The sequence below is a fragment of the Limanda limanda genome, chromosome 6 (genome assembly GCF_963576545.1).
Source record: "Limanda limanda chromosome 6, fLimLim1.1, whole genome shotgun sequence".
NCBI lineage: Eukaryota > Metazoa > Chordata > Actinopteri > Pleuronectiformes > Pleuronectidae > Limanda > Limanda limanda.
In genome coordinates, this window is record NC_083641.1 from 28,633,023 (window position 1) to 28,660,898 (window position 27,876).

The 27,876-nt window shown below is 43.5% G+C and overlaps 2 protein-coding genes across 2 annotated transcripts; one reads left to right on the forward strand and one right to left on the reverse strand.

Moving 5' to 3' along the window:
- Nucleotides 1-6,192: 6,192 nt before the first annotated feature.
- Nucleotides 6,193-25,993, reverse strand: capn5a (calpain 5a). Its single transcript, XM_061073306.1, has 13 exons — nt 25,728-25,993; nt 22,512-22,671; nt 18,613-18,744; nt 11,681-11,889; nt 10,598-10,790; nt 10,325-10,518; nt 9,762-9,839; nt 9,415-9,610; nt 9,128-9,250; nt 8,603-8,799; nt 8,282-8,403; nt 7,549-7,685; nt 6,193-7,466 (listed from the first exon to the last, which is right to left on the reverse strand). Exons 2-13 carry the CDS (start codon nt 22,665-22,667, stop codon nt 7,290-7,292), a joined length of 1,914 nt encoding a protein of 637 aa, XP_060929289.1. The 5' UTR covers nt 22,668-22,671; nt 25,728-25,993; the 3' UTR covers nt 6,193-7,289.
- Nucleotides 13,225-14,605, forward strand: ompa (olfactory marker protein a). Its single transcript, XM_061073307.1, has 2 exons — nt 13,225-13,293; nt 14,174-14,605. The coding sequence occupies exons 1-2, from the start codon at nt 13,225-13,227 to the stop codon at nt 14,603-14,605; spliced, it is 501 nt and encodes a 166-aa protein (XP_060929290.1).
- Nucleotides 25,994-27,876: the final 1,883 nt, after the last annotated feature.

Here is a 27,876-nt window from a genome sequence, read left to right on the forward strand (position 1 = left end):
TCCTTTGACTTTTTGTCACCTGGCAGCTGTGACAGCTCGACCACGTCTGACGTTTTGTTCAGTTTGAAAAGTTACACCTGAACAACGAGAAGGTTTAAGGTTCAGAATCCTCCGTCTGCACAGATCACATCGGGTCTGACATCTCCCACAATGCATCAGGAGGACTTTTTGGTGCATTTTATGGAAAGTTTAGCGACTTTTTTATTTTTCGCCAAGAAGGAAAGTGAAGCCAGGCACCGACAGACTCCTTGTGGGTGTCAGCTCTGACCAGCAGCTCTAACTCTCCATCCACTCCACACCAGCTCAGTCAGTCTCACCAGGCCCCCCCCACACACACATGACCCGCTACGTAGCAACGAGGCCTCCCACAGCTCCGGTTCCCTCGGCCCACTGGGACACAGGATTCAAGCAGAATTAGAGGGAGTAGTTACTCTTATCAAAGATAAATCAACATCAGGGGAAACTTCTCCCTCAAACGCTGCTGAAAGCCTGTTTCCCTCCATCACAGCCGAGGAGAGAGGAGAGAGAAGAGAGGAGAGAGGAGAGAGGAGAGAGGAGAGAGGAGAGAGGAGAGAGGAGAGAGGAGAGAGGAGAGAGGAGAGAGGAGAGAGGAGAGAGGGACCCGACCCACGAGAAACCAACCAGCTGACCAAGCTTCACCCAGAAGGAAAGGTCCTAGAAAATCTGATCACGAAAAATGAACACATGCAGACAAATATGCACACAATGAAACAGAAGAATGGAAATACAATAACCCCCCCATACACACACACACACACACACACACATACACACACACACACCCTATAAATATTTCAGCATCTCATTACCCCAGCAGAGGTGCACAAAGGTTGTGTGCGTACGTGTGTGTGTGTGTGCTCTCCACACATATCAGATTTTATACCTTTGTACATTAAGACACATTAACAACACAGTGAAAGTAAAACATCCTGAAACAGAGACAGAACATAAATGGATGGAGAAGTGAGAAAAGAGAAAAAGAGAGAGAGAGAGGATAAGAAGAAAGAACAGAAGAAGTGATGATGTCAAACTTTGTGTTTTCAGCTCGAGTCGCTGCGTCTAATAGACCATAAAAAAAAAAAAAAATCAATTTGAATGAATGGATGTTGCTGTCCTCAGCTGATTGTGTTGTCATGACTTCGGTTCCACCCAGTTCAGTTCAGGAAGTGATGTCGTAATGTGTGCATTAAGTTGAGATAAGAGAATAAAAGCTGTGTGAACACCCAGGGAGGAACCAGGACTCAAACCTGCTGCAGGAGCACAACACAACTTAAAGCAACACGATACAACTTCAACCAGCAGCTTCATTACAGCTCGTGTGATGGTTCAGTGACGTTCTCCTGTGAGAAGAAACTGTCTGAAGCTGTGTCACCACATGCAGGACAGTCTCCTGACACTATGAGGAGGAGACGGATGGGACAACGCAAATGTTCGAGACAGACGCTGGAGACATTCTCCGGAGTTTCTCCTGCCAGCGCCCGAGTTAAAACTCTGCATAACATCCACAGGAGATTCTCTGGAGGATTCAACAAGAACGAGTGGGAGCGTAAACGCCATTTCTAACGCTGACGCATGCAAAATTAAAAAAAAAGGGAAGAATACAATGTTGTCCGGATAAAGAAGAGGAGCCAGACTTGTATATGAAGACCTGGAAAGATGATGAGATTCCAGAGCTTCTGTTAATGTTGAATCTGTTAAAACTATGATCTCTGCAGTGGAATTTATGTCATGTCCTGTCTCCTGCATGATGCATCACCCTTCAACACTCCGGAGATCTTCCAGTTTTTTCCTGTCACAGCTTTATTCATCAGAATCAGGTGAAGCTGAACTGAAGATCAGTTAAAAAGACTCTTAAGAGAAGTTATTAAAAACCAGAGTTTATCTCCAATATTCAGCAGGAAACCTTCTTAACAGAGTTCTGTGGATTTGTTACATCAGCAGCTCTTCTGGGTCAGGAAGCAGAGGATCATGGGTAATATCCAGTGACACAGTCAGAGTTCAACACATCGACTCAAACATATCTGCACCTTAAAATGGAATAATGTATAATATGGTGACTTGCTTTTTGTCCCCATAAGGAAAACATGTCCCAAGTATGTAAGTGTGTAAACAGATTTAGGTGCTCTCTCACACACACACACACACACACACACACACACACACACACACACACACACACACACACACACACACACACACACAGTAATGAGATTATGCAGAAAGCCAACATGCCTCTATAAGCCCGACGGACTGTTTGCCCTCACCCTTTTGCATGATCTGAACTCTTCTTCTGCTTCTCTCTCTCCTCTGTCCTCCCCTCCGTTTCAGGTGGGGGTCTCTGCACAGGCGTCCTGCCTGGTGGATGGAGGGATGAAGAACAGGGGAACAGAATGGAGGACGAGATGGTTCTGAGATGGAGTCTTTCTTCAGGAGGAGCAGGGAAACCTGTTAATCCCACAGCAGCAGGAGTTGGAAGGAAAAGAGTGAGACTTTAGTCCTCTTCCTCCCATGTCAGACCTCCCTTCTCTCTCCCTTCTCTCTCCCTTCTCTCTCCTCTGTTATGTCACTATCACTCTCTCTTCTCCTTCTCTCTCGGCAGATATGTCTCTTTCTTCTTGAGTTTCTCTCCTTACTTCTAGTCTTCTTCTTCTTCTTCTTCCTTTGCTCTTTACCCTCTGACTCTCTCTTTCATATGAAGGTATACAGAGTTTGAAGCAGTGAATGACTCCCTCCTCCTCTCTCCTCCTCCTTCTCCTCTCTCCTCCTCCTCCTCCTCCTCCCCTCATCCCTCCCTCTTTCTTGTTGGTATTAACAGTGACACGGCAAGCTGCTCATTCACTGCCACTGATCCCAGTTACACAGAGAGAGGAGGGGGTGATGAGACACAGCACAGGGGAGGTTGTAATCAGACACACACACACACACACACACACACACACACACACACACACACACACACACACACACACACACACACACACACACACACACACACACACACACACACCACTGCAATAGGAATCTTGTGGTGGAAATACACAAAAAACCTCCAACATACAATACAACAATAAAAAGTGCAGTTGAGTTGTTATTAGGATTATTGATGTTATTTATTTTGTCTTCCTTTATTTGTTTGTTAGCAGAATTACACAGAGACACAGGAATGTCAAGAATCATTTGCTGAGCGAACTGAAGGAAAACAGATTGTGTTTCAATCCTAAAACTTGAGCAATTAAGAAAACTCTTAAAAGCTTTAAAAACATCTAAGTGTTTTCTTCAAAGCATCAGCAGGTCATGTGTTTACAACTCAGATATTTACTCTGTGTGCACAACTTATTATCTCGTGCACACAAGATCAAACGTCAGGTGCTCTATAAGAGCTTATTCTGCTATAACATCAATTTTTTAGTCTATGTTAGTTTAGTTAATGTGGACAATTTATATAAAAAATAAAAAGATCATTAACATCCATGGTGTTCTGATGTTTTTTATTTATCTATCCATCCATCATCTCTGGAACTTATCCTGTGTCGGTGGGTGAAGCTGGAGCCTTCCCAGTCTGCACTGGTCGAGAGGTTCACCCTGGACTGGTTACCAGTTGATCACAGGGCCAGAACACAAACAACCATTCACACCTGCGGTCAAATAAATCAACCTGTGTGGCTTCGGGGTGCGGGAGGAAACCGGAGAACCCGGAGAAAACTCACACAGACACGCGGACAACATGCAAATGTACAATATGATTTCCTGGGACGCAGCGTGTTCCTGTGGCAGCGGAGGTGAGAGACATGTGAAGGATCCTCGAACAGCTTCCATCCGAGTTCCCTTCCTCACTCCTTCTGAGCGTTTGGTGCGTTTTGTTCAATCTCCTGTTCTCTGCATAGAAATATCTCATAGCCTTTCTCGTTTTGCCTTAGTTTTCTTGACCTGCCTCGGCACGTATCTGAAAACCTCGATGTCGTCATTGAAAGAAACTTTTCTCTTCAGAGTAACAATCGCATTTTCATCCACTTGGTCTATGTAGCTTGCTTTCATGTCCATAACTGTGCATTTTAATTTCTCCGGCTCTTCAATATTGAGCATGCACTCCTTGATATCGTTCTTGGCATGTTGGAGAATCGCCTCAAGGTTCTTGCACTTCTCTATTTGCTTTTCCAGCTCTGACCGCGTGTCCGTCAGAGTGGGGGTCTTCTTCAGTATTCCTTTTATTTCTATGGCAATCGGCAGCTCTACCTTTTTGACCTCCAGAACCATTCTGGGGACGTTCAGTGCATGGATCTGCAGCGGATTGTCTTTGCTTAATTCCTTCAGTGCAGTCACTTCCTTGGACCGGGGCCAGATCTTATTCAGCCTCAGTGCCGATGTCTGTTTAATTAATTTGGGGTAGTTTTGCGACTTGAGTTTTCTGTCGGCCTCTCTTAGTTTCCTTTCCACTTCCTTGGTTTTTTCTCTTTCCCGCAGGTCTTTTACTTTCTCCACCGTTTTTCTCTTCTGCGTCTCGAGCAGCTTCTTCATGGTTGACATCTCACTCTCATGTCTCTTCGCCTGCTCGTTCAGGGCCCGATCGGCTTTATCCATTTGCCGAGCTAACTTCTGGTTGAATTCTGCTTTTATGCATGAAATCACCTCTTGTTTCTCTTTGCTACTTTTTCTCTCACAGTCAACTAACTGCTGTTTGAGATTCGGCACGACTGCGCTCAGCTTCTCTGCCTTGAACTCACTGGCACATTTGTCCAGGAGGAGTTTCTGGATCTCTCGCTCGCTGTGTTGAACCGTTTCAAAGAGGATCTGCTGCCTCTTTTTGCCATTCTTCAACTCTTCCTGCAGAATCTGGTTGTCACTCTTGAGAACCTCCATTTTCTTGACAATCTCTTTCTGTTTCAAGCAGTGATTGGACTCCTCCTGTTTGCCGCTCCATGTCTGGTGGAGGTACCTTTTGTTCATTTTTTTTTGGAGATAACTCGCCATTGTAGATTGCAGATATACTGTGAGATCACAGTGTTACACAATTAATTAATGAATAAAGATAGAATGAAATTACGAGGATTCAATTGGTGGCAGCAACATCAAGGTGGATTTCTGTCTATCTGCTTCTTTTTCCTCTCCCCCCACTTGAACAACTGTGTTCCAGAATTCTACAATATTGTTTTATATCATAACCTTGTGAGATCAAAGAGTTCCTTTGATTTGTAATATTACAGGAATACATGTCTTGTGTGTAGATTCTTGATTTATGGATTTTGTTGGGACATATGAAAAAGACTGCGCACCACACACACAAATAAAATTAGTACTGTACTATCTGTACTTCTTAGTAAGGACACCCACTGGCATGATGCATTCCCAAGCTATGAGACAACAAATGACACAAGTAGAAATAAAGTAATAAATAAAAACAAATGAAAAAATGATTTACTAATGACAAAGGCTATTTTTACATTTTTTAATTTATTTGTTAATTGCTGTATTGCTACATTCATTCATATTTATGTATTGCTACATTTATCTATTAATTTTTAAATGTATTAATTTATTTCCCCTCCTCAGTGATTGGTTTTCTAGAAATCTTTATGGTTGTTTTACATCATAGCTTTGTGAGATCATCACTTTCCTGTGATTGGAAACATTAAAGGAAACACAAGGCGTGTGTGTATGTTCTTGATTTACCTGTATTGTGGGGACATATGAAGTGTCGGCCCACGGTGCGATACCACCGGTACCCAGACGGTCTACGGTGCAAGTAGGTGGTGGTAGAAATAGATATATAAATAAATACAGCAATAAATACTTAAATACATAAATGAAAAATATATATTACCAAAATATATGTATAAAACATTTTGGTAATGAAAAGGCTATTTTGTATTTTTACATTTATTCCTGTATTTCTTTATTTATGCATTTCTACATTTCTGTATTTCTGTCTCTGTATGTTAATAAAGTTGGCAGACCTAACATCCATTTGAAGCAGGATCCTGATTGGTCAACTGGACTAACCAGACAGAAGCAAACGATTCCCATGAGATCTGAGACAATGATACTTCGTTTGGCTCTTCACTTCACATTTTCACAAATTGATTTAAGATATTTTAGCAGAGTTCACCAATTAAAAATTTCAGACACTTTAAGACATTTTAATACCAAATTTTATTGAATGTAAAACATGTTTAAACCATGACACCTGTCGCAGTATGAAAGAAATGAAAGCCAGTAGGAAAGATATGGCAAGGTAAAATAATTATTTACCATGTAACATGAAATAATTGACATTAATATCACATTTTTCCGACTCTACACTACAAATAATATCATGAATTATTCATTAAACATAACGTAGATAGCAACGGATAAATGGATGGGTGGATGAATCTGATACAAATGACACAAACACCTCTGCATCCCGAACTTCAGCCTCCGGAGTGACCATGGAGATGATCCACATCTTTAAGGAACAGTTAACTAACATATTGTGCATTAGTGATTATAACTGCATCAGGTTCAGCTGTTTGCTATTAACCTGCTAACTGAGTGCTTCTAATCAAGCTGATGCCACATTGGAAGATTTCTGTGTTTACAAGGAAAGTTCACATGTAAAGCTTCTGTCAATATAAAAGACAAGGATAGAAGAAACATTATAAAAAGACAGTTATATGATTTAGAGACAATAAAATTAAAATAAAAGATAAAAAAAAGATCAAACAGACTAAAGAGTAGAATACAAATTCCACTCAGTAGCTGCTGAAGAAGATAAGATGAGATCCGATCAGAAGAAAACAATGTAAACAGGATATTAAGACCTGGGCCACACTGGGTGCGTCTGGGTGTGTCGTTGATCTGCTGAGCGACTCAATCTAAGTCTGTGTACTCTTTGGTTCAGTCAACAGAAAGGCTTTTACTTTGAAACAGCTAGAGAGTGTTGCAAATATTTATGTTTCTACAGATAAGATATTGAAAGTGTGGTGAAAGATGGTTTTGTCTCGTCTCTTTGGCTGTGACCCACATGAAGCTCGGCTCACGTGACGCAGACACCAGTCGGTCAGTGTGGCCTGGACGTTCAACCACAACAGGCTCGTAAATAAAGTTGTAAACACACATTCTTTGGCATGAAGCTAAAACAAAAAGTCCCATGTGGTTGTTTACGTCTCACATTTCTCCTGCTGGATGTGTCGCTTTCATTAAAGTCAAAATCCTTCAAAAAAGTAAACTTCTTCTGTCATGTTAAGATGTAAACGTTTCTGAATCAGCTGCGTCAGTTTGGCGGAACTGTCTCAGATGTTGGTGAGCACCGTGCTGGTCACTATGGCGACAGTGAGGGTACCGGGGAGGTCGTTGTCACGGCGATTGCCCTTGTCCTGCAGGTGGAGCGTCTGCTGGAAGTCACCTTGATCCGTCCGCAGCGTCACCTGACCCAGGAACGAGTCCATCAGCGCGTTGTGGTTGTAGATCTGACAGAGACGGAAAGAGATTCATGTCAAACACACACGAGAAAAAAAGACACACACACACACGTCAAACACACACACGGACCTCGATGCTGATCGGCTGGTTGGCTTTCTTCCTGTAGAACAGCCCCTTGGTGTTGAAGACTGGGCTGCGTGTGTTCTTAAAGACCGGAGAGCGAACCTTCTCTCCCTCACAGCGAATGATCACATAGGGGTCGGACACTGGAGAGAGAGAGAGACACACACACACACACACACACACACACACACACACACACACACACACACACACACACACACACACACACACACACACACACACACACACACACACACACACACACACACACACACACACACACACACACACACACACACACACACACACACACACACACCTTTTTAATACAACATACACAGACAACTTAATAGAGACCAGAGGTGAACGTTCCTCCACTGAAACACGCAGTCCTATTATGAAACCACATTTAAATCAATTAGATCAACACACAGATTTCAAACAAACTCATAAATATCAGTTCCTGAATCCTAACTGATCTGTTTCCTCAAGATCCATGAATTCATTGAAATGAAACAATATTGAAAAACGTCCTCACAATGTTAAAGGAAGAGAAACAAATTCTTGAATCCGTCCCCTGATCTGGATCCAAATGTAATGGGTTATTTGTTGGCCCATATAAATAATCATTTCTGTGTAATCCTGCTCAGCCGAGATTAGCACCTCCTGGAATATTCCTTCAAGTGTCTGAGTCTATGTCGACGATTCCTGGGAAAAGAGAGAATAAAGTTGAATCTACCTCCACCAGCGTCTTGTCCTGCGACCCCGTCGGCCTGCAGCACGTGGACCTGCGTGACCAGAGAGGGATAACCACACATCCCGGACCAGCAGGTCTGAGGAGGAACGTGTTGGGTCAACTCCCTGCAGCACAGACAGAGAGACAGATGATGATCATGTATCTAGTGTCCATGTTGTTAGTGTAACTGTTGTTCAAAGCTCGGCTTCAGCAGTGAAGGTCCCTTGGTTATACGTTCATATTCATTATTTCACATTTAGATTTCAGCTTTTTAAGCCTAATTACATTTACAGATTTGCATTTTAAGTGTCTTCTTTGTCCTACTTGCAGTCTGCGGACACGTCGGTGAAGATGCGGAGCAGGTAGTCTCCCTCCAGGTCGGGGTCAAAGGTCGTGGGTAGGATGACGTAGCGTCCCTCCGGCAGCTCGAAGCGCAGGAACACAGACCTGGAGTTGATGTAGGTGCTCCCCCCGACCTTCTGCTGCGTGACGTGCATCCGATACGTCCGGTTCATCTCCACCTGCACACGGAGGCAACACGGACACACAACCGCTGTTTACCCACTGATAATGACAAGTCGTTTTTCTCTTTTGTGTTTCTTGGCAATAATCAGGCTGCAAACAAACGGCAAGAATAAATCTGACTTGAACAGTTCCCGTCAAATTATATTTCTTCAAATTTTTCTTTATTAACAAAACAGTCCTGATTTGAATTCATAATCGTCTCTGGCTGTTACTTGTCAAAGCCTAAATGAAAAAATCATATAATCACAAAGAGTCGCTCTTAAAGGGACTAATGGGAAAGTCACTTCACACACACACACACACACACACACACACTCGGCTGACCCTGTGTATTTCGAAGCCCATGGCCAGGTTCTCTCCTCGGCCCTCCCTCAGTCGGGCTCTTTGATCTTTCTGCTGCAGACAGATCAGAACCTCGTCCTCTGGCTTCTTCACGTCGAACACGTACTACAACACAACACAGAGCAACACAACACAGAGCAACACAACACATAGCAACACAACACAGAGCAACACAACACAGAGCAACACACACGTTATCACACTTCATTCTTTCATTCAACAACAACGAAAAAGTGCAACGTTTTGAGGAATTCTAAAGAAGAAGCCACCTGTGGGTTTTGGAGGAAGGAGGTCTTGTTGTTGGTGCAGCCCCCCGCTCGGTTGAGAAGGGGGTCGTCGTGGCGACGCCAGGAGCCCTGCACCACAGCCTCCTCCCAGGTCTTGTGGAAGCTCAGGTAGGACGTGTTGATGAGGCGACAGAGGATGAGGTCCGTGAAGTTATCGACAAAATCATCAAATGTCATCCTGGGGGAAATGGAGAGAAAGAAAAGTCTGGTTTATTTATGATGAGAGAAAGAAGAGGAATGAGAAAAAAGCTGAATATGTTCATTCATCTCAGGTGCCACATGCAGGCACGCTGATTCACCAGCAGAGGGCAGCGTTGCTCTAAACTCACCAGAACTCTCCATCGTCCTGCACCGTGACGCCGATCTTCTCCCGCTCGCTGGTACTGACCTTCTGCCACTCCTCAGAGCTGCACACACACAGGCAGGAGTCTCTGTTAGCTCTGAATGAAATCACTGAGTCGCTAAGATTCACAAGAAGATGTCAACTGTGCAGCACAAACACGACAAATGCAAAAGAGGGGAAAAAGAACATTTAACTTAAATTCTGAAGAGAAATAATCAGGAGCTGCAGATTCTATCAACAGATTTTAAAATCCTGTTTCCTACAGTTTATGCAGAGTAAATCTTCTGTGGTGAAATAAAAAGTTGCTTCCAACATGAAATCAAACCCTGAAATGAAATTCAGCTCTAAATGTATCAGTTATAAAAAACAACATCACTGAACATCATGAGGATCTCCACAGTAAAACGTCTGAAACCAACTTTTATCTACTCTGACTCTGCTCCTTCATCTCCTTCTGTCACTCCTCCTCCTCCTCCTCCTCCTCCTCCTCCTCCTCCTCCTCCTCCTCCTCCTCCTCCTCCTCCTCCTCCTCCTCCTCCTCCTCCTCACCTGTCGCTCCAGGGCCCGTTCCACTCCCTCTGGCCCCACGGGTTCCTCATGCGGATCATGGTGAGTTTGTCCGACCTGAAGAAGGCCAGAAGGCCGTGACCCAGCCTCACCCTGCGGACGTCTGTCACAGCGTAGGCGTGACCCTTCACCAGGCCGCACGCCAGCCGCGCCTCCATGTCCGAGGCGCTGTCGGCCTGGAACGACACAGCGGGTTGGGTCAGTGTGAAGCTGAGGAGTTGACTCACCGAGCAGGAGGTGGTGACCTCTGCTCACCCGGATGGAGCAGCTGAGGAGGCCTCCTCGGTCGTGGACCTTCAGGACTCGCTCGAACAGCTCGTTGCGTTTCTCTTCGTCCTCTTTGTATCCGTTCTTTATCAAGTCGTGTGGCTCCGACACGCCGCCGGTGAAATCCACGAGGGCGTCGGCCGTGTTGCCCCCGTCCAGCGCCTCGTAACACCCGCACATCCTGGAAAACACACAGGACTCAGTACTACGTTCATACAGACGCTGCACAGATGTGTTGTTGATTCTTTGCTGCATCGTGGTTGAAACGGACGTAAAGTCTTTGGAGAAGAATCAGCTTCGACTCTCGACTTCCAAATGTTCAAGAAACATCAAATCAAGGCTTAAAATTCTCTTTGCAGCGTCACGGCCGACGGAAGCTACAAATAACTGTATCGAGAAACTGATGTAACAATCTGCAGGAGTTTGTTAAGATGATGAATCATTAAATAACACTAACTTTATTTCACATACACACACATAGACACACACACACAGAGAGACACTTTGACACACAGACACACACACACAGAGACAGACATACATAGGTAGACCGCAGGTTGTCCATGTATTTTCTGAATTGTGATAAGTGCTGCTGCTGTGTTTATCTTTGAAATATCGGAGCTTGTTAAAATGATGAATCATTGAATAACATTATAACTTTATTTCCCCTTTTTAATAAATGCTTTTGTAATTAAAGTATCTGTAGTCTGTGATTATTTGTGCATAAGTGTGTGATTGCAGCTGGATTATGATTGCCTGTGCTCGAACTTAGAAGCCTTCACTGTTTATTAAGTAATCGTTAATATTAAAATATTGACATTATTAATTTGACATTTATCATTATGAGACTGATAATTATAGCTTGATATCGTTGGTCCCTGTAACCAGGGTGGTGCCCCTCTACGATAAGTTATGGCCTTATCATTTTTTTAATTATTTTTAATAAATAATCTTTTATTATTTTTATAATCACATTTCATGATTATTAATAATTAGCCAACGTCAAGTCTACTCCTATTGCACAACATCCACTACAGAACACCAGGAGAAGACAGAGCAGGACGTGCTTACTTGGCGTAGGCCTTCTCCACCAGCGCGCTCCAGAACTCGTTGCTGTCGTTGGAGTGACAGTACACCAGCTCGCCGCTCGCCGTGGGCAGCCGGTCGTCGATCACCACGTCCACCCACTCACCGAACCGCCAGAACTGGAAGTGGAAGATCCCGGCATACGACTCCGGTTTGTCTTTATCCCACTCCTGGTCCTTCCAGCTCGGGATCACCTGAGAGAAACAAGAACAACAAGCACGATCAGGCCCCCTCTGATATCACAGAGCCACGAACTCCTTATGCTTCAAGACAAAACATACATCCTGATTCTATGTTTTTATTATTTTCTTTTATTTTATCGATCTTATTTCTGTTTTGTTCTATGTTGTTTTATTCACATGTATTTTATAGAGCACATTGTAACCTTGTTTAGAGAAACAGGAAACTGTTGAACACAATAAAAGAGACCAACTAATATTCAGTAACTATACATAAAACAGCCATATAACATATATATATGATCTAGTAAATAAAGAAGCACAGCACACATCTTCTTTTTGTTCTTAAAGATGTGAAATACATCAGGTTTTCCACTCTTCCCCTTAATTAACCTCCTGCATTTATAATTAACTAAAGATTTCCAAAGTTTTGAACAAGGGAACGCCATCCACCCGTCTCCTGCCCCAGATCCCCACTGGCAACACGCACAGACACACACAGACACACACAGACACACACACGCACACACAGACACACACAGACACACACAGACACACACAGACACACACAGACACACACACGTCAGTGAAGTGAATGATAAAAATAAATAAATGGTCCATTGAGCCGAGACCAGCCGAGCTCCCAGAAGCCCTCAGGAAACTCCCAGAGTTCCCTCTGGTTCGTCATCAGCTCGGCCGGTTGCTAGGCGACCTCACACATCACCCACCTGCTGAACGCCTAAAAAACCCTGAGAGTGATTTCATTTGATATTCAGACGTTTCTAACCTGCTCCAAAGTTTACACCTCAGATAATAAATCTAATTATATAAATACTCCAACTGGTTTCATGACAGTTCAAATAAAGTGCACATTAAAAGTCATATCTGAAGAAGTGTGTGTCTGTGTGTGTGTGTTAAAGGACTGAGGGGCTGAGTACACAAAAAGACGACAAACTGATCGGACTGATTCATCGATCTCACCCCCCCCCCTTCTCTCGCTCATTTATTGTAGCACACCAATCAATGTGTGCGACCCAAGGTATCCTGGGGCAGGGAGAGGGGAGGGGGGGGGGGGGGCAACAGTAAAGTACCCGACTGTGATGGAAAGAGTTTGAGAGAAAGGGAGGGAGGGAGAGGGGGAGAGGGAGAGAGGGAGAGAGGGTGAGAGGGTGAGAGAGAGAGAGAGGTGAGGGTGAAATCAGAAACTCTTGCAGAGCTTCATCCTTCAGTCTCCGTGCAGACCTCCACACGACCAGGACCAGGACCAGGACCAGGACCAGGACCAGGACCAGGACCAGGACCAGAACCAGGACCAGGACCAGGACCAGGACCAGGACCTCAGAGTCAGACATGGACCAGACCGAGACGCCCTCCGACAGCGTGGAGCTGACGTTCAGAGAAGACACGGCTCTGACCAAGGTGAGACTCGGACTCTTCTCCTCTTCAGCTACAGCAGCAGTGACTCCACAGGCTGTTGTCACCAAGTGTGTGTGGTTGTGTGTGTGTGTGTGTTTGTGTGTGTTTGTGTTTTGCATGTACAAAGATTGAACCTAATAAGTTTGTGCACGTTAGTAAAAATATAAACGTCACAGTTTTGACAGTTGATGAACTGTTAAATATGTATATATTTAAATAATACACTTTAAAATTTAAGCACAACTGAATACTTAATTTGTATACTTTGTAATTTTCATATTTCACTTTTGGAACTTTGGCTGTTTTTAATGTATTTGTCTCCCTGGTTTAACGTATTCTTCACATGTGTTATTAACGTGTTGATGTCGCTGTAGTGTAACAATCATCAGGTCTGTTCATCAGTTAAAACACTGATATTATTATATTAAATGATCAGAGATCAGTTTCCTGTCGTTCTCTCTGGTTTCTCCGGCTCCACAGATTCTCTCACTGGGATCAAGTGTTAATTTGCACTTTTGCCATAAAGAGAAGTTTGGTTTCCAGCTTCATTCATTACTCGACTGATTAGAGGCTCCAAAGGAAATGAGTCTGTGGACTAGTTCTCAGATAACATCAATAAAGGACTTCAGTAAAAACATCCTCTGGTTCAGGCTCTGGACTTTGAGCTCTGGAAGTCATAAGAATAGTTGTGTGTGTGTTTTGTGTAGTTCATGTTGGTTTGTAGTCGTGTGTTGCAGACGTGTGAGTCTCTCTTCAGAACCCTCTCTGGGGACCAAAGCTTCCAGTCTGCGTCGTGTGGATGTTTCTCACACCGAGCCTCTGATTGATGATTCCACCTCTGTTCCCTCTTCTCCTTTCTTTGATCCTTTCTTTCCTCCTGCAGATGATGCGTCTTCGCGTGTCGTCGCTGCAGCGCTCGGGGCAGAAGCGTCAGGATGGCGAGCGCCTGCTTCTTCCTCACGAAGCCGTGTATCGTCTCGGCTTCAACATCCAGGGGCTGAACTTCTCCCGCTGGTATTTCTCCCTCTCCGGCCACGGCCGTGTCACCATCACTGGTATTTCTCAGAACTGGACGCCGGACCTCACCCACCTGATGACCCGGCAGCTGCTGGAGCCCATCGGAACCTTCTGGCGGAACGCCGACGACCCCGAGGACTCGGCGCTCAAGTGCCTGGAAGCCGACATGCAGGAGTTCGGCGAGAGGATCGCTGAGCTGGCCAAGGTCAGGAAGGTCATGTACTTCCTGTTTGCTTTCAAGGACGGAGCGGAGGCAGCGAACCTCAGCTGCTCGCTGGAGTTCACACCAGAAATATGACTTTTCTCTTTTTAACAGAACAAACCTGTAGCTGCAATATTGTGTTCAATGTTTGATCTTTAAGAAAAACACACTACAGCAGCAGAGAGAACAAATCGTTAACGGTCTTCCTCCAGCTCAGAGTTCTGCAACGTAAAAGTTTTCATAAAATAAACATTAAGTATAAAAATTAATCATCTATGAGAAGAAAATTTAAACAAGTTTGACTGCACTTTACTTCGACCTTATATGGAACTAATTCCTCGATTCTCTTTTCATGGTGCTACTTGATGATCAATGTATCATAAATCATCAATATTCAAACATTTTAAATTCATATAGAAACATGAGAATTCATGATCATTTCTATTACGGTGATTTTGAAGCCTCGTTATCAATTAAGAACATTTTAGAATTTTGTATGTGTCACAATGAAATTATCTTGAAAACTAAATAAATATCTGACACTAAGTAAAACATGTAAATGAAAAATGCCTTTATTGATCAGCTGTTTACTGTGATAATAACATGAGTAACTTGTTTTTTGTCTTTGTTGCTTTTTGTATTTTAAGTAGAAATAAAACAATTGGCTGTGAATGGAAATATCAAATGTTCCCGTTGCATGACTTTCAGCCTGAGAGATCAATGGAGTCTATTAAATATCGACTGAAAGCCGTCTGCGTTCTCATTGGTGGGATTATTATCTGTGTCACTGGACAGAGGACAGAGGACGAGGGGACAAACCAGAGGACGAGTCACGTTTTCAAATAGAGTCAAAACCAAAACACCTCCTCAAAGGGATTTATTAAGATGTATCGTGAGAATTGATGTGATGGAATATGTAGAAAGAAAAAATTGATATTCTCTTCCTTGCTAATTGTCGTCAGACTTCCTGTGTGGTTTGTCCTCGTCCAACCAGAGGCTCAGTTTTAGAACCAGTGTTTGTGTTTGGACCAGCGACGGGTGTCAGGACAACCGGCTGCTCCTCAGAGGCAGCGACAACTTAAACAGACTCGATTTTTCCTTCAGCTGATGGAAAACTGAGCTGCAGAAGCAGAAGAAGACCTCCGGGACCGGAGAGCGAGAATAAAGCAACCAGGTGGAAAGAGATGACACAGAGGACACACAGAGGAAACACAGAGGAAACACAGAGGAAACACACAGAGGAAACACAGAAAACACAGAGAAAACACAGAGGAAACACAGAGGAAACACAGAGGAAACACAGAGGAAACACAGAGGAAACACAGAGGAAACACAGAGGAAACACAGGAAACACAGAGGAAACACAGAAAACACAGAGGAAACACAGAGGAAACACAGAGGAAACACAGAGGAAACACAGAGGAAACACAGAGGAAACACAGAGGAAACACAGAGGAAACACAGAGGAAACACAGAAAACACAGAGAAAACACAGAGAAAACACAGAAAACACAGAAAACACAGAAAACACAGAGGAAACAGAAAACACAGAGGAAACACAGAGGAAACACAGAGGAAACACAGAGGAAACACAGAAAACACAGAGGAAACACAGAGGAAACACAGAAAACACAGAGGAAACACAGAGGAAACACAGAGGAAACACAGAGGAAACACAGAGGAAACACAGAGGAAACACAGAAAACACAGAGGAAACACAGAAAACACAGAAAACACAGAAAACACAGAAAACACAGAAAACACAGAGGAAACACAGAGGAAACACAGAAAACACAGAGGAAACACAGAGGAAACACAGAGGAAACACAGAGGAAACACAGAGGAAACACAGAGGAAACACAGAGGACACACAGAGGAAACACAGAAGAAACACAGAGGAAACACAGAGGAAACACAGAGGAAACACAGAGGAAACACAGAGGAAACATAGAAAACCAAGAAAACACAGAAAACACAAAAAACACAGAAAACACAGAAAACACAGAAAACACAGAAAACACAGAAAACACAGAAAACACAGAAAACACAGAGAAAACACAGAGGAAACACAGAGGAAACACAGAGAAAACACAGAGGAAACACAGAGGAAACACAGAGGAAACACACAGAAAACACAGAGGAAACACAGAGGAAACACAGAAAACACAGAAAACACAGAAAACACAGAAAACACAGAAAACACAGAAAACACAGAAAACACAGAGGAAACACAGAGGAAACACAGAGGAAACACAGAGGAAACACAGAAAACACAGAAAACACAGAAAACACAGAAAACACAGAAAACACAGAGGAAACACAGAGGAAACACAGAGGAAACACAGAGGAAACACAGAGGAAACAGAAAACACAGAAAACACAGAAAACACAGAGGAATCGCAGAGGAAACACAGAGGAAACACAGAGGAAACACAGAGGAAACACAGAGGAAACATAGAAAACACAGAAAACCAAGAAAACCAAGAAAACCAAGAAAACACAGAAAACACAAAAAACACAGAAAACACAGAAAACACAGAAAACACAGAAAACACAGAGGAAACACAGAGGAAACACAGAGGAAACACAGAGAAAACACAGAGGAAACACAGAGGAAACACAGAGGAAACACAGAGGAAACACACAGAAAACACAGAGGAAACACAGAGGAAACACAGAAAACACACAGAAAACACAGAGGAAACACAGAGGAAACACAGAGGAAACACAGAGGAAACAGAGGAAACACAGAGGAAACACAGAGGAAACACAGAGGAATCGCAGCATGCACGAGTCTCACACACTCACTTCAAGCGACTGCAGAAACATCAGGATTAACTCTGAATAATAATAATAATAATAATAGCTTCAGATTCTCATTAACCATTTAACTGCTACTTGACTCTACACTCAAGAGGTGACATTGGGATTTTGTTTAATTACACATTAAACTCGACTTAAAGATAAGTCGCCACTAAACTTCACAACATGATCAGATCTATTTCTGAAGTTATATAAACACAGAACTGAGGATGTTTATGTTCTCATCCTTCACGGACGAGGTCGATCCCAAACATCCACGTCAGTCTGGAATCAGACGAGGACTCAGAGACAAACTGAATCTACAGAAAACAACCACCTGACACAAAACTAAACACCTGCAGGTGAACAGAGGAGAAATGGTTTTGTAATAATTTGTATTTTGTGAGAAACAAATGCTTCTCATGGCAGCTACTGTGTGACCTGGTGGATGTTTAATTCCAACTGACTGAAAATCCATTTGTCTGGATAACAGTGTCGTTCAAGTCACTGGCGCCACCTACTGGATGAAAGATGTATTACACACAGGTATAAGTGCAGCTTCCTGGAGTTACCTCCACCTACAGGCTTCAGTTTTCTCTGCATTTCAGCAGCAGGATTCAGCAGAAACTACTGAAGTGATGTTCCTGAAACTTGGGACGTGAGCGGAGGGAGAACTCGTGGAATCTGGATCAGGAGGAAGATCCTGAAGATCCTGAAGATCCTGAAGATCCTGAAGATCCTTTGACTTTATTCAGCATTAAACTGCACGACGATCATTTAGCACACACTACCACATCACCATATCACCACACACTAATCTAAAGTCAACACACACCCAGTCATACACATCTGGCTCCCACATACTTGCCCACACCCATCAACACACACACACACACACACGTAGACTCTGTGTGCATGAAACCCGCACTACCGGCTGAGCCACACCTCACCGGCTCACAGGGTTGATCCCCAGTTCCTCCCGTCCACGTGACAAACAGCTCTGAAGCTACGCACTGCACCAAGTCGCTCTGAGAGTCAGACGTGGTGTCGTGCTTCCATTTGCCCGTAAGTGCGTGAGCTCATTTGTGGTTAAAGGTTCTGTATTAAAGTTGTAGGTTTACCACCCGCTCACAGTCAGATCATTTATCTACAGCCTGTTGTGACTGAAGAGAAGAGTCTGAAGTCTGAGTCACGATCTGGTCTGATGATGGACTCTGATCCTGATCCATTGATTCCAAACCAATGTGTGCGTTTGCGTGTGCGTTTGTGTGTGTGTCTGTGTTTGTGTGTGTGAGTGTCACCTTCTGCCACAGCGACTCTCTGAAGGCCAGGCTGGAGCAGGCGGCCACGAACCAGCAGTTTCCCAGCTGACCTTGGTGCAGGTCGTGGGCGCTGATGCCGTCCACGAACAGATGAGGGTCGCTGCATAACTCCTGGAAGAGAAAAGATCATTAGAATCAATGGAAGGATTCAGAATCAGAGGTTCCTCAAACGAGCTGGGATTCTTTTCTGATGAGGGACGACACTTTCAGAAACATCTTTAAACATCAGAGCCAAAGAAACCAAGAAAGAACTTTCCAATCACAAAGAAATGACTGAACTGAATCAAGTCCAGCTGATGAGATGATGATTCCTTCATGATATCATTCATTTTACATTTGTGCTGTAAAGTGAATTTCTATAGTAGCGTCTGTGGTCGACCTCCAGCTGCTGCACAGGAGCCGTCCAGTGACCTGCAGCCCAGGAAGTGTTCCCACTGGGCAGCCGCCATGTGAGGATGAATGTGAGGATGAAAGTGAGGGCGTAGCCAGATCCTCAGTCGGCCATTAGGAGGAAAACACCGGGTAAAGAAACTCCTCTGAAACTTCAGAGTGAAACAAACCACAGGGAGCAGGTCGGCAGCCAAATGATGGAGCTGAGATAAACCAGAGAGAGACACACCCCCAACTAGAGAGAGACACACCCCCAACCAGAGAGAGACACACCCCCAACCAGAGCGAGAGACGGTCTGAGACCAGGACGTGAACATGTGATACACTAAGCTCACTTCACATCATCTATAGATCGTGTTGCTTCCTTTGTGCTGAAGCTACAGCTTCATATTTATTATCATGAGCGTTATTATCTTCTAATCTACGTGAAAGTATGTGAATGCTGATACTGTTGATACCCGTCAATGAAAGGCTCATATCGACTAATATTATCATCAAAGCATTAAATCAGTCAGGCTCCATAAATTAGTTTTAAGATATGAAGGAGTATAATTGATAGTTTGAGAAGTTTCAGTTGAAACCGACAGAAACAGGAAGAAATAAACTATCAATACAAATGAGTGATACAAAACATGTAAAACATTCTTAATAAATATATAAAAATAAAATATTCCCCAACTGATTTTATCAAATGCCAACAAAGCATCTTGAGAACAAATTTTCTAAATATTTCAGAAGACAGTAAGAGAAAGGTTTGTTTGATAGTTCAGAGACTCTTCATCTTAAATCCAGTCCTCAGGACGTCGGGCAGCAGATCTGAGAGGAGGGAATGTTTCCTGCTGTACACTGACTGAAAATTAGAAGCCACCATTTAAAGTACATGTATTATATATATATATACGGTATATATATATACACCAAAGCACATTCCTCTTATGTTCAACCACAACACACACGACAGGTCCCGCCTGGGTGGTTCTCCTGCAGCAGCTCCACACACTCGAAGAGAAATATAGTGTTTAATGACAAAAGGTCAAAGGTCACGTAATGTCGGACCGTGTTCAGTTCAATGTGTGACATTTAGAACGTGGTTGAAAACTATCGTGGGAACACAAAGTATCTGAAACACGTTGCTGCAGTTTGAACAGCATCGAAAACACTTATGAGCTTTTACTGTCAACCATCGCTGATCTGAGCAGCTGAATAATTAAACAGGAAACTGAGAGCACTCCGATCGATGGTGTGATTGATCTGTTCTGGGAGCGGAGGTGAAGAGGGAGTGACTGCGTGTTTTACAACTTTCTGTGTCAACACGTCTCTGGATCACGGACTCGCTCTGTGTCAGGACTGAAGCAGACTAGTGTCTCCTCAGCCTCAGGACACAGGACTGAAGCAGACTAGTGTCTCCTCAGCCTCAGGACACAGGACTGAAGCAGACCAGTGTCCCCTCAGGACACAGGACTAAAGCAGACCAGTGTCCCCTCGGCCTCAGGACACAGGACTGAAGCAGACCAGTGTCCACTCAGCCTCAGGACACAGGACTGAAGCAGACCAGTGTCCCCTCAGGACACAGGACTAAAGCAGACCAGTGTCCCCTCAGCCTCAGGACACAGGACTGAAGCAGACCAGTGTCCTCTCAGCCTCAGGACACAGGACTGAAGCAGACCAGTGTCCCCTCAGCCTCAGGACACAGGACTGAAGCAGACCAGTGTCCCCTCAGCCTCAGGACACAGGACTGAAGCAGACCAGCGTCCCCTCAGCCTCGGGACACAGGACTGAAGCAGACCAGTGTCCCCTCAGCCTCAGGACTCAGGACTGAAGCAGACCAGTGTCCCCTCAGGACTCAGGACTGAAGCAGACCAGTGTCTCCTCAGCCTCAGGAGACAGGACTGAAACAAACCAGTGTCCCCTCAGCCTCAGGACTCAGGACTGAAGCAGACCAGTGTCCTCTCACAGTTTCTGAGCTGACTTCATACTCCTGATCTCCAGGATCTGCCTGAAGTAGCTTGTGAAAATAAAGGCGGGTCAGAACAAAAGCTGCTGTTTCAATAAGTCAAATATTGAATGAACATGAAAGTAAATAAGTTTGGGATCAGACGTGTGGATGATTGTTGACGCTGGTGGGAGTTGATCCGAGTTCAGGCCGAATGTCACAGAAAGATAAGGAGGACGGAGGAGGAGGTGAAACGTCACGCTCGCTAATCATGTTGTTGATGTGTGTGTGTGTGTGTGTGTGTGTGTGTGTGTGTGTGTGTGTGTGTGTGTGTGTGTGTGTGTGTACAGTGTAAACAGAAGCAGACACAAAGTGGAAAGACATTAAGTGATTACCCTAAGAGCCTCATATTTCTCCATCCTCAGAGTAACAGCTGCACTGAATAAAACACTGAGGCTCAGTGACTGTTTAAACCAACGTGTTCAACAGAAATCCACACGTCACATGATCACACTTCAGGGTTTCTACCACTTTTGCACATCAAAAGTGATTACACTCAGAGCCTCATATTTCTCCATCTTTATGAAATGTTTGATGCTGATCTGGTGTCATGAGAAAAGTATGGAACTGAACCTTCATGCATCTAGTAACAGGAGATCTGGGCTGATGAAGTTTAAACCCTTTGGATGGACTCTGACTTTAAAGCTTTTCTCAAGCTCATATTTATCGAAACAGTTGTTGATATAAAACAAGTCGTTGCTGAGATGTGATGTTTCTGTTGAACAGCTGTTAGTGATCCGTGCACAGTGAGACACAGGAAACATACCAACTCAGGACCAGAGACCCAGGACCTGAGCCCCCAGGCCACTGAATCCTGTCCTCTAAATGTGCTAGTTTTGTAAATATGACCCAGACCAGTTCCTCAATACACACCACAGTGACTATAATAGTCACTGTGGTGTTTGTTTAAGTTCTTCACAATCATCCCATCATATAAAACACAATAAAAGTATTTTCAGTCCCATTGTCCTCGTTGTCCTGGTTCAACCAGAGACATGAGAATCAATTCAGTTTGAAACGATAGAAGCTGAGAGGGACACATGTTATTCTTCCTTTTAAATATTAGCTCAGATATTAGTTTAAAGAGCAAACTCAAGCTCACAAAACGATTTCTTGGAGATAAATTCCACAGATTCTTGACTCTTCAGTCCGTGTGACCCCTCCCCCTGTGGCTACACACTCCCTTTGTCTGCTAACCACATACCACTTCCTGTCTCCTGCTCCGCCTCCTCTTTAAACCAGCTGATCTGCAGCTCTGCCTCCATCATGATGTGAAGATCACCAACTTTACTGGACCAGTTCTCACTTTACTGGACCAGTTCTCACTCTACTGGCTTCACTCTTTGCAGATTAGTCGAATAAACAGAGTTTGCTACAAAGTTTCAGCCCAAACCTCCAGGAAAGTGTTTACAAAGACTGAACATGATTTCCACACCTTCACAGACGAAGAATTTAAAAGCATGTGAAAGTCCTGCTTCCTGCTGCTCTCTCTCACCTTGGGCCTCTTCCAGGTGACTTGGCCGATGCGGTTGGTCTGGTAGAACAGAGACTGGTCGGACGCAGGAAACAGAGGATCTTCAAACAGACGTCCATTCTGCTGGCACTGCCTCCTCAGAGCGGAGAAAGACTGGCCCTCGTATGGAACCCCCATCGCCCTGAAACACACACACACACACACACACTTTATCAGAGCGCTGCATGAAGCATCGTCTTCACCTGAAGTTGCAGTTGTGTCATTGTTTCACTAATTATTAATGATATTTATGAGATAATGATTCCAAAGTTCTCGTTTTCAACCCCTTATGTTTTACCCTGAGGTTTTAATGTCTGCAAACATGAATCTGGCGAGTTACACGATGGAAGTGCTCATGTTAACATGGGTGGATTAATCCTCTTTTAATAAACCAACATACTCGACTGTAATTCCATTAAAACACAGATTATCCTGCATTTTTACCCGACAACATAGAAAGTTAACATACAGCAGATGTTTACCATGATGGACAACGGATCTTATGTGGAACAAAAGAACATTTCTAGGATTTAAAGCTGCTAAACTATAGTTTTAGATTTAAACACAGTATTACAGGAAATTCAAGGCTTATTTTCTTCAGACACTAAATATTATAGTAAATGTAATGTGTCAAAGCCAAAATAGTCACAGTAACAAAAGGGATAAAAGTGAGAAATGAAGTCTTAACTGCGCAAATGTGACAGAAAAGATAAACAAAGATTAAAAGGCGGTAAGTCGTCTTCTTCTTGAAACAAATATTTAAAGTCTGTGTGCGTTTGCTTTGCATGTGATAGTCAAACAACCCTCTGAGTTTCTGTTTGTCCTCCTGTCACATGGAGTGTGGGAGACTTACTGTACTTACTGTTTGGTTTTATACTCGTGGATTATTCTTTGTGTATATTTATATTTTAATCACCATGGCAACAGGTAAATAAAGAGCAGAGCTTCCATTTGAATCCAGAAAGATTCATGTGTGATATTAATACACATAAACAAACACTGGCAGCAGTTAAAGATCCTGAGTTGGAGAAATTAGTTTAAAACTTTTCAGGCAGATCGGTATAAAAACCGAGGGAAACTCGGGGTACGTTACCACGGTAACTGACTCAGAGTTTCTGAAACAGTTTCTCTCATCTCAGCTTTAACAAACTTTCTAAAACAGGAACCTTTAAAGTCCAAACAGCAGTTTCCTGTCGACCACATAAAGTGATGATAAACAATAAAGTAAGAGCGGACGAAACAGGAAGTGGTGGAGGCGTGAGACGCCGGCTGAGGACTTAAGTTATGTTTTACATTTACAGTTTAAAGAGAAAGAATAAACCGTTTACTCTGAGTGAAATTGACGTCTCACCGTCAACAGTGTGAATGACGACGGTTTTTATTTCAACATTAACAAACTAGCCTGAAGCTACTCAGCCTCCCAACACTGTCCAGACCCTGGTTACCATGGAGACAGTTAATGGCATCGTCAGTAATCACATCAGTGTCACTTAGAGTTACCAGAGAGGACACTGAACAGACAAACACCAACAACAGAAAGACGTCTTTGTTTCAACAAAATAAATCATCGGCTCTGTTACAATAACTTAGAACATTCAGTTGCATGTGGATTTATTTTCTTTAGTGATTAATGTTTAAAAATACATTATAAAAGCTCAAAGTTGCACCACAAGGCAACAACACTGAAGTGACTGGTGAGTTTTTACTGGTCACATAAAGTGGAAACTGAATATTTCACATTCTTTGTTTAACTGAAAAGACGTCTCCAGATTCTCCAGATCTGTTTGAAACTGATGTTGTTCAGTGATTATTTCCTCCAGAGGTTTCTGTGAACATATCATGAAACCTACAGACAGAGAGAGGATCTACAGACAGAGAGAGGATCTACAGACAGAGAGAGGATCTACAGACAGAGAGAGGATCTACAGACAGTGAGAGGACCTACAGACAGTGAGAGGATCTACAGACAGAGAGAGGACCTACAGACAGTGAGAGGATCTACAGACAGAGAGAGGATCTACAGACAGAGAGAGGATCTACTGACAGTGAGAGGACCTACAGACAGAGAGAGGATCTACAGACAGAGAGAGGATCTACAGACAGAGAGAGGACCTACAGACAGAGAGAGGATCTACAGACAGTGAGAGGATCTACAGACAGAGAGAGGATCTACAGACAGAGAGAGGATCTACAGACAGAGAGAGGACCTACAGACAGAGAGGATCTACAGACAGAGAGAGGATCTACAGACAGAGAGAGGATCTACAGACAGAGATCCGTGTGTGGAACAGGCAGCAGCAGATGAACACCATGTGTGCCCGGGTGTGGTTTCATGGGGCACCAACACACAAACCAGCCTGAACACGTGACCACACAGAAACAACATGAAGAGCAGGAGCAGCTGGAGTCTCAGTTCAGGATAAAACTACAGGAAACTAACTTTGTTCAAGTCTCAAACATTAAAGACTTTTTAATAAAAGAGCTTCGATCGTTTTTCAGCTGTGTGAAGTCACCAGAGTCTACACGTCACACAGGAAACTAATAAATGTGCCTTCAAAATAAATAAATAAAAGTGCATTGCCTTCGATGTTAAAGATGAGAACGGAAAGAGGAAGCAGCGGATTCACGTTGTGCTGCAACACGTGATCAACAGTTTCCATCAGATGTGAGAACAGTTGTATAATAGGAAATTAAGATTGAGATGTTTCGAGGTAGTTAAACGAGCACTGTTTTATATAAATGACGTCAAAACACATGCAACCAAACAACAAAGCAAATACACAAACACATCACTCATGAATAAATGTCTGCTGCTGATTTAGAATTCTCCTCCTTTTCCTCTTGTTTCCCAAACCCTCCAACCTCATAAACATTCTGTATTTTATTTTGGAGACCATTTAGCGGATGTGTGCTTGTTGACGTTAATCAAACTTGAGATTAAAATCACATTTTTGTATTGTTTCTCCAGATCTGTCACGTAATCTGATCTCAGCCGTTGAAGTTTGAACTGATTCTTTCAACATTTCTGATTCTGAAGGAAAATAAAACTCACGGTTACAAATAAAAACTGTTTCAATAAGAACTGAGTCAAAGTTTCTTCAGGAAAAACTTCTAATGAAACTTAATGAACTGAAGCAGTTTCCTGTTGATAAGAGTGAAGTTAAACATGTAAAGATATAATATATATATAATATTTACCTGAGAGGGAGTTTGGTTTGATGGCAGCTCCTCAATCACTCACACACACACTCACACTCACACACTCACACTAACACACTCACACTGACACACAACCACACTCAGCTTCCTGGATGGTGATGCTCGGTGGTGTCCCGGTGTTTCCCCGGTGTTTCCCCGGTGCTTCCGGGTGTTGTCCGGGTGTTGTCCCGGTGTCTCTCTGTTTCCGTGTCCCTCTCTGATGTCCTGATCTGTCCTCATGAACTGAACCTTCTCCCGCACACACTCAGAGGAAACAGCCGCGGGAGGAGCTCCGGCTTCGGGAGGGGGAATCTCCCACACTCCGTGAAGGCACCGCCGGATTGAATGATGCCTTCATGTGCAACACGGACAAAGTGGAATTAAGGATACATGAACAAACCCAAATAATGTTTGAAAGTGTTATCATTTAAAAAAAAACACTTAATAAAGAACATTCTGATTTTACTTTTAACCAAGAAATAAAGAATAACTTCAAACTAAAAAATGAAAGTATTGTTATACACCACTGCCCCCTACTGGATGCTGCAGTAACTACATGAACAACTGACAGGCTACACAGAGATTTGATCCCAAATCCAGAGAAACCTTTGTCTCATGACATTTCTGCTGAACTACTTTATAAACAGACATTTCCCAGCTGCTCTACAGACATCAGGCCTCAGGACGCCACACGCTGAAGGCAGAATGTAACTCAGTGTTCAGGATGAAGAGGAAAACACTGATCTTCTCTTTCTCCTTCGCTCATTCTCTCATCCCATGGATCAGAATGTGTTGTTACTCACGTTGAATGAAACCAAAGAAAGACCACATGACTTTGCTCTGTATTTTCCACAATATAACTTGTATATTTCCCCTTTCTGTAAATCTGCAGCATTAAGGTGTCATAATGAAAAAGGCTTGGCTCTGCAGGGTCTCAGATATTCAAACGACCACTGGAGACGTTCATGAAGCTTTGTGACAAAACCAGCTCCTTTGTGGAGGCAACAAAACATGAGTCATTGTAGTGATGACGAGATGAAGCTTTGAAGCTTTGAAGCTTTCCATCCAATTGGTTCACATAGGCCGAAGCTTCATGGGGCTTCATTTGCTCTACTGCGCCATCAAGTGGACATTAAATGTAATTATGACACCATGGCTTTGTTGTGTGAAGCTTTGAATTGAATAAATGATGTTTGTGATGCCAATAAATAAATTATGAACTTATTAATATGGTGTCTGTCGTTATGATACAATGGTGGGGTCAAAAGGGAAAGTAGAAACAACTTGGTGAGAGGGTTGTGATGTGAACGTGCTTGTGTTACTTGGTTTGTGACTGTGCTTGTGTGTGTGGGGACAAAATGTAACACGTACAATAGGGATAACGGTTTATTCATTTTTATTTAAAAACAGCTTTTCAACAGTGCTGGGTTTCAGGCAGTTTCTTTTTTTTTTTTTTTTAATAATTTCGCCTGCTTTAGAAAAGATCCTTTCACAGGACACAGATGAAGCTGGGATTCTCCATTCATTCTTCCCCTGTCTGGTTCAGCCAGATACTGCTGGACCTCTACTGCTGCGTCCGTCGTGGAATTTGTGTTCTCGTCTGCAGGACTTTGGTTTCCAAACGCTGCCACAGTTTGCGACCTAAGACAGACAAACCGGCTGTAAGTGATTGAATACAACAATACAATTAGAATGTATCCAGTACCTTTAGTCACAGGCTGAGAAGTGTCTGATGTGTGCGGTTGGGATGAGGAGGAGGAAGAGGAGGCGCTGTTTCCAATAACAGCAGCACATTTAGTAGTGAGCCTTGTTACTGCATCTGTTGCTTTGTTAGGGCTAAAGAACCCCATCTTTGTAAGCCTTGGATTGAGCAGGGTCACCAGTGACTTGATGCTCATTGAGTGTTAAGTGTACAGCTTCTCCCTTCACCGTTTCCTCAGACTCCTCAGCCATTTCTGTCATCACTGGAGTCTGGACAATTCCCATGTCCTCCTCCTCCAGTGACGGGTGTGGCATGGATTAAGGGGGAATGACCTTTGATCCAGACACTCTCTTCTCCTCTGACAGCTCAACTGTGGCAGCATAAAATGGGGCCAGCACTTTGACATTCTGCAATAATTGCATAGTGTTCTGATGACAGTGGGGCAAC

Excerpts from the sequence above, each read along its gene's own strand:
- ompa (XM_061073307.1), top strand. The coding sequence starts at position 13,225 with ATGGACCAGACCGAGACGCCCTCCGACAGCGTGGAGCTGACGTTCAGA. Across the intron at positions 13,294-14,173 it reads AAGACACGGCTCTGACCAAG|ATGATGCGTCTTCGCGTGTC; the intron begins GTGAGACTCGGA and ends TTCCTCCTGCAG.
- capn5a (XM_061073306.1), bottom strand. The coding sequence starts at position 22,667 with ATGGGGGTTCCATACGAGGGCCAGTCTTTCTCCGCTCTGAGGAGGCAG. Across the intron at positions 10,791-11,680 it reads GTGGAGAAGGCCTACGCCAA|GATGTGCGGGTGTTACGAGG; the intron begins GTAAGCACGTCC and ends TGTGTTTTCCAG. Across the intron at positions 9,251-9,414 it reads CCTTCCTCCAAAACCCACAG|TACGTGTTCGACGTGAAGAA; the intron begins GTGGCTTCTTCT and ends GTTGTGTTGTAG.